General features: G+C 46.7%; 1 protein-coding gene across 6 annotated transcripts in view; it reads left to right on the forward strand.

Annotated features, from left to right (window-relative positions):
- Armc9 (armadillo repeat containing 9) overlaps positions 1-12,528 on the forward strand; it is a 132,996-nt gene that overhangs the window by 51,227 nt on the left and 69,241 nt on the right. For all 6 annotated transcript variants that reach the window (XM_048428890.3, XM_048428893.3, XM_087905067.1 and 3 more), the window contains exons 16-18: positions 729-805; positions 3,516-3,590; positions 8,857-8,947. In XM_048428890.3, coding sequence (XP_048284847.3) covers positions 729-805; positions 3,516-3,590; positions 8,857-8,947 — 243 coding nt within the window. The remainder of the gene's footprint in view (positions 1-728; positions 806-3,515; positions 3,591-8,856; positions 8,948-12,528) is intronic.

Genomic DNA, 12,528 nt, shown 5'->3' on the forward strand with positions numbered 1-12,528 from the left:
CAAAAGCAGAACCCCCAAAACAAACCAAAAAAATGTTTACCTCCGTCAACGGAGATGGGAGTTTTAGTTTCTGTACACACATCAGCCATTTCAGACTCTCACTCGCTGGGCTGCCTCCATCCTCCAGGCTCTGCGAGAAGGTAGGTGAGAAGTCTGCTGACTCAGCAGCTTGCCTACTCTGCCCAAGACACTCGTGTGCTGTTGACGGATTAAGTGACTGTGCAGACTTCTGCTCTGGGCATAGCCTGTGTGGAGGCCCCAGTTCACACACGCTTCTCAGATCCCAGCCACCTTTTCCTGGAATCAGCTTGCTTACAGTTTGGCGATGTGTTTGGTGATACTGTATGCCCACATAGCACATTCTCCTTGAACTGTTGTCATGGCCACCAGCAGCTTCCAAGTTCTCAGGGTTTTTGTGGGCTTACTTAATTCTGTACCTCCCTTTGGAGCAGGTGCTAATAATCTATTTTTATTTGTTTGTTTGTTTGTTTGTTTGAGATCGGGTTTCTCTATGTAGTCCTGGCTGTCCTGGAACTCAGACTGGCCTTGAGCTCACAGAGACCCTCCTCCCTCTGCCTCCCTGGATTAGAAGCATGTGTCACCAAACCCACCAGCATCATAATCTGCTTTTAAGGGAGAAAACTGAGGCTCAGAGTGACTGAGTAACTAGCTTGTCACACAGCTCTCTCCTGTCTGACATGTGTTTTCCTCTGCCCTGCTCCCCACAGGAAAGAGCATGTGTGCTAAAGTGGCAGGGCTCGTGCTGAAAGTCCTTTCGGATCTCCTTGGCCATGAAAACCATGAGGTACTCAGGCAGTGCTGCTTGCCTTGGGGTGGATTGGGGGACTGTAATGGTGACCTGGGTGCTTGTGACCTTTCAGGCAAGGGACTGGCTTTGGGCAGGTGCTGTATTTAATGTATATTCCTTCCTGTATTTGAGGGTCCTCTGTGTGTGCGTGTGTATGTGTGCACATACATGAGTGTGTATGTTTACGTATGTGTGTGTGTTTAAGTATGTGACATTGCAGGTGTGTGTGGGTGTCCATGAAGGCCTGAATTTGATGTTGAGTATCTTGCTTGATTGCCCTCCACTTTATTTACTAAAGCAAGATTCATGAGAGCATGGAACCCTGAGATCTCTCATTCTGCTAGTCTGGCTACCCAGCTTGCCCTGTAGATCCCCAGTCTCTGCCTCCCAAGTGCTGGGATTATTGGTACCACCATACCTGCCCAGCTTTTACATGGGTACTAGGGATCTGAACTCACGTCATTCTACCTGTATAGCAAGCGTCTTATGCACTGATAAGACTCTCCAACCCATCCTCTGGCCATTTTTGTAAACAACTTTACATCTTGTATAATTTGAAATATTTCACTGATGTAGCCAGGTCCTTGTCCCACCTCACTTTCTGGTTTCTTCCCCTGACATTAACCCCCCCCCCCATATCCCCTCTACTGTTGTCTGTGGACACTTGTGCCTTAAAGTACCTCTGGTGCTATGTTTGTGTGAACTTAATTTACATAGAAATATTTCAGCCTAGAGCTCATCAGGTGATGGCTGTTCCCTGGGGCACTTTCTGTGTGCTTCCTGGGTCTCCTGTTCTAAGCCTCACTACTGCAGTCCCCCTTGGCTTTCACCATGTCCTGGTGCATATCGTATTCCTCATGGGCAGGCCTGTGATGGCTTCCAGCCCTGCTGCTACTGTTGTCCTCTGTGACAGCTCCACTCCTGTCCCAAGGGACCCCACACTGAGCTTCCATGGGGTATGTGGCCTTCATGGCTGCCAGTTCACAGCATATGCCGGGCTCAGATTGCCCTCCAGAATGACCCCATTACCACACAGCTGGTGTTATTTTCTAAGTTTTCTAGCCATTTTTAAATATGATAACAAAGCCGGATGGTGGTGGCACACGCCTTTAATCACAACACTCAGGAGACAAAGGCAGGCAAATCTCTGGGAGTTCGAGGCCAGCCTGGTCTACAGTAACTAGTGAGTGAGTTCCAGGACAGGTTCCAAAGCTATAGAAAAACCCTGTCTCAAAAAACAAACAAACAAAAAATTCCGGATGATTCATCTCTCACTTGGTTTTTACAAATGTTTTTCCAGAAATAATGGCATCTCAAAGTAGCCCAGCCTGGTCATAATTCTATGACTCTATGTAGCCCCTGCCAGCCTCAGACTGGTGATTCTCTTGTCACAGCCTCCAGAATACTGGGATGATGACAAAACTTTTCAGCTACAGCTGAAGCTCATCCAAAACTAGACATATTTTGACAGAGGGCATCTTTCATCAGGACCCTTGGGTTAGGAGGAACACTAGGTTGCCACGCATCTGTTTCCATTCCAAGCAGGCAGCTCTGGTCTAGTTCATCTCATTCTCCACAGCTGCATTACCTCACGGACACAGGCGTCTTCAGTGGGTAGATATTAGGTGACTGTTCTAGTTCATGCCGGGCCTTTTATATTTCAAAGTCAGGGAGATTTTTCACTACTTCTGTCCTGTCCTAATTGCTACCCGAGACTCTTCTTCATTGTGTTTAACTCAGGCGACTGAGTGCTGCAGGAATCGCATTCTTCCTGTGACTTACTGGAATACAAATGGATTAGACCAGAGGATTAGTTCTTGTCATCGGCTATTGCCAGTGCATTTGCTTAAGAACAACAGAATCCTTGTCTAGCATACGAAAGTCCTGTCTTTACTCCCCAGTGCACATAAACCAGACATGGTGTCTCATGCTCCTAACCCTAGGACTTTGGAGGTAGAGGCAGGAGAGTCAAACATTCAGGGTCATCATCAGCTCTGTAACAAGTCAAAGCAAGTCTGTCTCAAAAAAGAAAAGGTACACAAATACATATGTATATTTTAGAAGCTGGAAGAGTGGGGGCTGCAACCGATAGAGGGAGCCCTGTGTGTCCTGTGTTACATAGCTCTGGGCTTGATGAGACCCAGAGTCGTCGAGAGAACGATGCTCATATCTGTCTGCACATTAGTATTTTGGGGGTGTGGAGAAAGAGGCTCTTACCACATTGAAAAGGCAGGAAGGCTCAGCTGCATGGTAACTGACTCACAGGGAAAGCTTCAGAAGTGGGGTTTAGTTAGAGACAGGGTATCCCCAGCTGTGACAGGACATCTGAGCATGGACCATAGCAGCAGATGTGGGGAAGCAAGGGCTCTTAGCAACAATGGCTCAGCGCGGAGATATTGGGAATAAATAGTAGAATCCATGATGACTCCCAGGTTTCTAATCTGGGTGACCAGAATGCTAGAAATGACATTAGTTAAGCAGGAAGAAGGTGGAGAGGGAGTGGTGGATTTGAATTTGAACTCAGTTGCAGCTCTCACAAACACATGGGGTGTCTCATGTGAAATGTTCATTCAGGGTTCTGGAGACAGGGGCACCAGCTCTCCCCTAAGCCTGACTAGTCGGTCCTGTGTCTGGCATCTGGCAATTGAGTTGTTGGTATTTGAGAACTTGCAAATAGATGACTGGTCTTTTTTCTTCTCTCTTAAAGATACAGCCATATGTGAATGGAGCCCTGTACAGCATCCTTTCCATCCCATCCATTCGTGAGGAGGCCAGAGCCATGGTAAGAGGATGTGCTGAGCTGGGCATAGCAGTTCACCTGTAACCTCAGTACCTGGGAGGCAGGGCAGAAAGATCGCTGCAAGTTGGAGACCAGCCTGAGCTACATAGTGAGTTCGAGGCCGGTCTGTCTCACATGAGACTTTCTTGTGAGACCGCCCCTGCCCCCCCCCACATACACACACACACACACACACACACACACACACACACACACACACACACAAAGCCCTGAGCACTTTGTCAGCACTCCTCTCAGCACCTTAAGTCAGAGCTGTGGGGAAGAGGCTCCCACTACTTCCTTCAGGGCCAGCTTACATAGCTTACAGACTCCCTAAAACTGTATGTGAAAGATAGATTTGTGGTTTTCTCAAGGGAGAATCTGTTTTATCAGAATCTCACAGGGATCCCTGCATTGTAAATGTTAAAGAGCTACAGTGTTGGGAAAATTCTGGCAAGCTTCTGTTTGCAGTGTTGGAGGTGTTTCTTGGCCGCATATAAGCTGCTTTGCATCTCAGTTGTCGGTAAATAGAGTTTTACTTACTTTGTTTGCATTTGTGCTCATATTTGAAGTATAACAACAACGGCTGGGTGATTAGTGTCTTATTTGAGAGGACGGTTGTTTTTAAAGCTAGCCAGCAAAGCCACTAAAGCTCTGGCCTTTTTCCTGATGCTGTGTAAAACCTGAGTAACTGTGTACATAGAAAATTCTGTGGTGAAGGGATTAGATGTGTTTTCATACTCAGAACACAGGAGACCACAAGAACATTCCAGCCACTGGTTTTGTTTTGAAGAGAATTACTAAATCTTCTAGTTGGTTATTGAAAATCATGTCACAGTTAAACAAGACATGATTCATTTAAGAACTGTCATGTGGATACACCTCACAATGGAACTGACAACCTGAGTTCTACTCAGAACTCAAATGGCAGGAAAGAACTAATTCCTGGGAGTTATCCTCTGACTTCCACATGCACACCGTGGCATGTGCGCGTGCACACACACAGACAGGTGCCTTCTCCTCCTTAACCCTCTCAGTAGTCCCTGAACCACTGACTGTGCTGTGTCCGTTTCCTTCCTGCCTAGAGCCACACAGCCAAGGGCACCTGTGTTTCCTTCCAGAGCTTTCCACACCTGTGCTGCAGTATCGCACCAGAAATTAAAACCTCTCTCCCTCTTCCCATCTTTTCCTCTCCCCCCACCCTGCTCCCTTTCCCCAAAGTAAGTAACAAGGGTCAAACTAATGTGGCTTTTAGTGGCTAAGAAAGCACTCGGCCACTAAATCCTATCCCAGCACTAATGCAGTCTTTAGTCCAATCTGACCATATTAGGTTGTTTTCTCTCCTGTACTGTCACCTCTGCTCAGACAAGCTGAGCAGTCCTCATGCAAAAATCCAGACTGCAGAGGCCAGAGAAATGACTCAGCCGTTAGGAACAGCTGGCGCTCTTCTTGAGGCTCCAGATTCAGTTCTCATCACACACACTGGGCAGCTCATACCCACCTGTAACTCCAGTGTCCTCTCCTGGCCTCTGAGAGCACCTGCACACATGTGGCTGGCATGAACACATGCTCACATTCACATGTGCACACACACATAAAAAATCTTTAAACATATGTGTTATCTTAATTGTATACATACATGCGAGAATCAGTAATGAGCATATTCAATAACAAAGTCCAACTAATTAAAAAAAACATCTAAAATGCTCAAAAATTAGAAACTTTGAGCAAGACATGAAACCAAAGATGGAAAATTTTCGCCATGAAGCTGTTTCATTCACAAAACTGTTAAAATGTTGTAGAGCCGGGTTGGCTAGTACACAGCACTAGCATTCAGCAGACAGAAGCAGGAGGGTCATGAGCTTGTGGCCAGTGTGGGCTATACAGTGAGACGGTCTCAAAAATAACAACAGGTTGTGTGTGTGCATGCGCGCGCGCGCGCGCGCGCGCGTGTGTGTGTGTGTGTGTGTGTGTGGGTGTGTGTGATTATATACTATGTAATATAGGTGTACTATGCAACATTATCCTGAGCCTACATATAGAAGGTAAGTGAAACTGTGAAACATAAATAAATTCTCATTATACCAGGTCTCCATCCTTAGGATATCTATCTTATTATGTATATGCAAATGTCCCAAACCTTTCTGATCCAGGCATTTCCACCAAGGTAGAACTCAGCTTTTGCTCCCACTGTTTTCTTTAGTGAGAGCCGAGTTCCTTTGTTCTTTCTGCTTGGCACACTGTGTGTTCTAAGACATCCAAGTGGCTAGTGACAAAGTCCCTGCTATCCTTTCTACCTCGTTTATGCAGGTTTATCTGAAGTGCCAGGCTATTGCTTTTAGGATGAAATACCAGGCTTTGCTGTTATTTTTACAGGCAGGGTCTTACTCTAGCCCAGAGAGGACTGGAGCCCTTTGGCCCTTCTGCCTTTGCCTGCCAACACTAGATTACAGGCGTGTGCCACCACGCCCAGCAGAATACTGTTACTTTTTATGCCTACTCATTTCTATAATTTAGATTAAACATTACCTACTATATGTGGTTTTAAAAAAATATGTGAAACTTTTCAGTGGATTGTTTGCTATGAAGAAAGTGTTTAAACAATCCTCCTAACTACAGATGGGTGACCTGTTTGTTTTCCACGTGCTAACTAAGCTGGAGATGTAAGAATGAGAGCCAATTAGACTAAAATGATCTATAAAGGTATGGACAGATAATACTCACAGAAGTTGCCTCTGGGAGAATAGTCTGAGTGAATTCTTTGTCTCTGGCTATTCCTAAACTGCTCAGAAACCATTGTGGTTATTGGCATGTTGAGGTTGAACACATACATGACTGTCTCCTATTAATAGCCCCCTAACTCACCCTTGTGGGGATGGAAGTGGGGAAGAGTCCTCTGTTTCTGACAGCTAAGAACTAAGGCAGACTGTGGTAGGTGGCTATAAGACAAGCTCAGATAGCGAACTGACCCACAAGAGTTGGCACAGCCTCTCAGTCCTCTGAAACACTGCCCTTACTGCGTGGGCACCCATCAGTTGGTCCTCTCTTGCAGACTGTTCCTTCATGGTCTACTGTCTCTAGGCGTCCTGTCCCTGCCTCTCGTGCAGTGCCATTGTCCTCTAAGGTTCTCGCCCAGCCCTCGGATCTTCTCACTGTGCCCTCTGGGACACCTCATTACGCCAGGGCTTCAGCTGCACTCTCTCACCTGAGCCACAGGTCCCTCTGAGACCCAGCAGGTGCTGTTTCACCACACACTAAGCACCCCCTTTGTGCCATCCACTAGACTAGATTGCATTTGTTGGGTATAATTTGCAAAAGTGAATCGCTCAGGTCTAATGTACAGTTACATATAGGCCTTACCATTTGAGAGACACAGACATCTACAGAAGTAGTACCAATGATATATCTTGTCTCTGGGTGAAGTTGAGTGATTCAAATAAGGTAGCAATGGGACCTGACTCGGAGCTGATTCCAAATCCCATGTGATCAAAGCTGTATGGAATATCTTTGATTCTGTTAGGGCGAGCCATCATACTTGCTATGTTCTCCTTTTAAATAGGATAGTCTAGAAGCACTAGTCCAGGAGGACCCTTGTGAGATTGAGACTAGTCTGGTCTATCTATATAGTGAGTTCAGGACAGCCAGGACAACATAGTGAGACCTTATCTTCAAGATAGATAGAGAGATAGAGAGATGATAGGTAGATTAATCAACTAGTTAAACTGAAAACAATAAAATACGTACCATATTGACTCATGTCACCACAAATTCAAGGGCAAGTGTTAGGCAGTTTGACAAGTGTTTGCCTGCCAGTGAGCCAGCCTCTTTGGACGCCAGTCACTCTGTCTTGGGTTCATTCTTAGCTATACTTCCCTTCTTGGTGCCTAGAAGACATCTTTTTGGTCCAGCACAGCACATGCACACATCCCAGTGCTTCGGGGGAGGAGGAAGGAGAGGAATAGTACTTTGCCTAAGTTAGTGTCTTATCTCCAAATTTGCTTAAGTTCTCTTAGCTAGAGTGGGAAATTCTAGTGTCATTGTGTTATAGTGGCACAGTATAATAACTCTATAATTTTGTATGACTTTTGTTTTAGTTTTTTGTATGTGAATGTTTTTACCTGCATGTATGTGTATGTACTTGCATGCCTGGTGCCCAAGGAAATCAGAAGAAAGTGTCAGATCCTCTAGAACTAGAGTTATAGACAGTTGTGAGCTGCCATGTGGGTGCTGGCAGTCAAATCTGGGTCCTCTGTGGGATCAGTAAGTGCTCCTAACTGTCTAGCCATCTGTCCATCCCTGTTATTCTTTCTTGAAAATTTTAATAAGGCCAGACATGGTGGTTCGTGCCTTTAATTCTGGCACTTGGGAAACAGGCAGGCATATCTCTTTTAAGTTTAAGGCTAACCTGGTCTGCATAGTGAGTTTCAGGCTAACCAGGGCTCTGTCTCTAAAAACCAAAACATCTCATTAATTTATTTATTTGAAAGGTGGGGTGGCCTGAGCACATGGAAATGTCCGTGGACGATTTTCATGCGTTGGTCCTTTCTGCTTGTCTGTCTCGTCTCTGCCTCTGCCCTGTGTGCTGTAGCCTGTCTTCCCGCCTGCTCTACCTGTGCTCTCTCGTCGGAGTTCCCGCCTGCTCTACCTGTGCTCTCTCGTCGAAGTGCTGGGATCGCAGCTGTGCACTGCCACATCTGGCTCTTCACACGGGTTCCAGGGGTCATACTCAGGTCACCAGACTTGTGCAGCCAGTGTTTCTACCTGCCAGGCCATCTCCCTGGCCTCTCTATCATTCTTTTGATAGAATAGGAATTACAGTTGTTTGAAAAAGCCTCTATTTGTTTAAAACATGTGGTTCAGCTTTTCAAAGATCAAATGATCCTAAAATTCAGAAAAGAATGTGTATAAACTTAGGGAGAACATGGGAAGGGGTCACCTCCCCAAACCACGTTTCCCAAACTAAAGGCAGTGGTGTACATGTACCACAGGCGCTGGAATAGACGCACACAGTGCAAGCTCATGACCTTTTCAGCTTTTTCTAAGTGTATTATAATGTCATAATTAAATTGAGATCATCAACCAAGAAGAAAACAATTTCACTGTGAATTTTAAAAGAAATGTTTAATACCAAGCAGTGATTTTTATTTTAAATAGCCTTTCCCCAAAAGAAGAAAAGAATACCTTTTGGATTAGATGAAACTACCCCACTTGAAAAGTGGTCTTTCCCATTGCAACCCTGAAATGTTTGCTGTCTCTGCTCTGCTCCTAGGGAATGGAGGACATCCTGCGATGCTTCATCACAGAGGGCAACGCCGAGATGACCCGCCAGATGGAGTTCATCATCAAGCAGCTGAATGCCGGTCAGTGTCACGGGAGACGTGTGTCAGAAAGATGCACAGGCTTCCTCGTGGAGGGTTGTGGTGCCTGATGTCATTCAGGAGGCTTTTGTGTCAGATATGGTGGTGCATTCCTGTGATCCCAGTACTAGAGAAGCTGAGGCAGGAGGATCATAATGAGTTCAAGGTCAGCCTGGGCTACATTAAGAGTTTAAGGCTATCCTAGACTACGTAGCAAGACTCCACCTCAAAAAATAAAAACAAGCAAAAAAAGAAGTGTTTAAAGAAAGTAGAGGGGGCGAGTTCAACACGTGAAAGTTCAGCCAAAGGCTAGAGTGTAACTCAGTAGGACAGCGTCTACTTGACCTACATAAGGTCCTGGGTTCCATATCTAGTGTTTCTCTCTCTCTCTGACACACACACACATACTCACACACCCCACAATGGGGATATGAGAGCCAGGGAGTTGGCTCTATCCCTGAAGTGCTTGCCGTGCAAGTATAAGGACCTGACTTTGAACAGCGGCATCCATGTAAGAAAAGCCAGGTATGGTGACATGCACTTGTAATCCCAGAACTGGAGAGTTGGAAATAGGCAGATCCCTGAGGCTCACAGGCCAGTCAGCCTAGCCTAGATCCCAGAGAGACACTGTCCCAACAGACACGATGGGCAGCTCCTCTGGAATGGTGTGCAGGTTGACTCCTGGTCTCCACATTCACACGTGTACATGTACATACATGTGTGCGCACGCCTTCCCCTCACGTGTTTAGCAAGGTAGTCAAGGCCACATTGTCCATATTAACATCTCTTATCACAGTAGAGATCTCTTATCACACTATCACACTTTTTGTGGTCAACAAAAAGGAGGTCAGAGCAATTCCTGAGGCCTTCTCTTCCCTTGTAAGACCTCTTTACGAGCCCCTCCTGTCCCCTCTTAAATCTTGTCCCACTGATAAGGGCAATTTTCCCAGGTCCTGTGGCCAGTTAATGGAACAGATACCAGTCTTTCTAGAACCATGTAGAAAATGTCACCATGTCACCATTCCAGAAAAACATGCAGGTGCCACCTGGCAGCAGGGGGGAGGCAGCATGGTCCTCTTTCCAGCCCCTTCATTGCCATGATACACATCTGACAAGAGAACAGTGAAGCTTTGTGTGAGGGATAGGGAAGCCCCTTGCACTTTCTGTGGACTCTTGACACAGGGGGCCCTGATGCTGCCAGCATCTGGGGACCAAGTTTATCACCCATCTCTCCCCATGCTTTCCCTGGCACCAGCAATACAAGTACACAGTTCCATTCAGTACACAAGAAAAAAGAACGTCCCCATCTCTCCGAAGAGCCCAGCACACCAAGGAAGTGCCCACTGGTAGCCATCTTCCACTCATGGTTCCCAGTCTGGGCCATGTCATACTAATGAAATCAGTCCTGGGAGCAGGGGAGCTTTGAAATTGTCAGGATGTTCCAGCAAGGTGGAACACTGGTGAAGTCTAAAGGAAGATTTCAGCCTGGTGCAGAAACATGCAGAATACGTAGCCAAAAACTGTGGGAGGTTTGTCCCCTGACTCGGGCCCAGGCCATGACTCAAGTTGTCCATGAGGGTAGCCAGCAGATCTAGCTAGCTCACCACAAAGAAAGGTTAGAGATGCCAGCCAGTGTACCCAGCAGAAGCAAGGCCAAGCAGGACCCCAACTTCAGGCTGTGCTAGTTACCAAGGGAGCGCCCTTGTAAGGCATGCACCAACTCAGGAAGAGTGAAGAGATGGTTGTCCCAGGAGGAGGAACTGTGGCCTGTAAGGGACTCCAGTTCATAGGCCTGGAGGGTTCTGGGTAGTAAGGATGTCTGAGCCAATAAGTTAAGGGACTCTAGGATTGGGGATTGGGAACTGGGCTGGGGGGGGTCAAAGTAAAACAAGCCTTATGGAGGGGCCTTAACACATATGACCATAGGGAGTGTGTAAGTGGTGGCATAGTGATAGTGCTGTTCTGCATTTTAGAAGGCATTTCCTCATGGTGTACTGGAGGACTGCCCGTGGGCAGAGAGAGGAATTAGATGATTTATATGCAGGTGAATGCAGAGTGCACAGCACCGTCTGGACAGCCAGCCTTCTGAGACCATGGTGCAGGTCAGGAGGGTGTGCAAGCACCAGTGAAGGGACAGGCTTCTGTGTCCTGCTGGCTTGGGCCCAGGAAAGTCAGTATGGACCCTCCCTTCTGAGGCTGTGTCAGCACGAATGCTTGCCTCTCATAGTTCCTACTTGCCTGACCCCTTTCTCGGTGAACTAGGAAGTCTCTTCAAGTATGGTCTTTAGTTCCCTCTTTCTCCTATTTCCTTCTTCTCTCAGGTTTTCTTGACCTTCGTGTCTTGCTTTCAGGGGATAAAATCTAATGAGGAAGATGCAGCAGGGAGAAGTTAGTTAGATCTTCTGCCTTCAGGGACTTATGACCCAGACCAGTGCGTGGGAAAAGATCTCTTAAGGTTCTCTCGAGGACCAGAACCAATAGAAAATGTGTGTGTGTGTGTGTGTGTGTGTGTGTGTGTGTGTGTGTGCGCGCGTGTGTGTGTTACAAAAGATTTGTTAGCTCGGCTTGCACAATTGGAGGCTAGGTCATCCTGCTGTGATTGTTTCCCTGCTACAGAGACCAAGAACCTGGAAGTTGCTCAGTCCAAGAATCTAGACTCCTCAGAACAAGAGAAACCCTAATCCAAGGCTAAAGGTCTGGAAACTTCCTGGAATCACTGCTGAGCTCACATGGAAAGGCTGAAGAAGCTAGAGCAGCAATAGATACCTTTGCTCTGAGAGAGTGGAACTTGCACTTTGACCCCTTCTTACCCTGCCTGGGTCCCCGGCCTACTGTATGGGGCCACCATGTTCCTGGAAGGCCCTCCCACTCACCAGCCAACCATCTCAGTGTTCTCTGTTCTTTGTTGCTGTGATGAGATAGTTGAGGAAAACACCTAAGGAGGGAGGGTCTCTTTTAGCTCACAGTTTGAAGGAACAGTTCATCACGGCACCATGAGCTGAGGGAGCTCGCCCCATTGCATCTGTAGTCAGGAATGCTGAGATTAGAGAGACTAGAGAGAGGAATGCAGGTGCTCGGCCCACTATCTCTTTTTCTTCCTTCCTTCCTTCCTTCCTTCCTTCCTTTCTTTGTTTGTCTTTCGAGACAGGGTTTCTCTGTGTAGGAGCCCTAGCTGTCCACCTTGTAGGCCAGGCTGGCCTTGAATGTACAGAGATCTAACAGAGAGATCTCTGCTTCCCAAGTGCTGGGATTAAAAGTGTGCACCACACATCTGGCTCACTTTCTCTTTTCATTCAGAAATTCAGTCCACATTTAAAGTACGTCTTCGTACCCAGTTATCCCAGTCTAGGAATTCCTCCCAGACCTGCCCAGAGGTTTGTTTCCACAGTGTTTCCACAGTGTCATCAAGATGACAGTCAAGATTAACCATCAGCCTTCAAAGCCGCATCAGAAGTGAACTTTACAAATATCATAAGCATCTCTTACTTCAGTCGGGTTGACAATTAATTCTCATGGGCTTCCTGGCAAGTCAGTAGCCATCCATCCACTAGGGAGAGTGCTGTTGGGAGTCTAGATGCCATGCT

Source organism: Myodes glareolus, chromosome 1 (genome assembly GCF_982192425.1).
Source record: "Myodes glareolus chromosome 1, mMyoGla1.1, whole genome shotgun sequence".
In the NCBI taxonomy this organism is placed as follows: Eukaryota; Metazoa; Chordata; class Mammalia; order Rodentia; family Cricetidae; genus Myodes; species Myodes glareolus.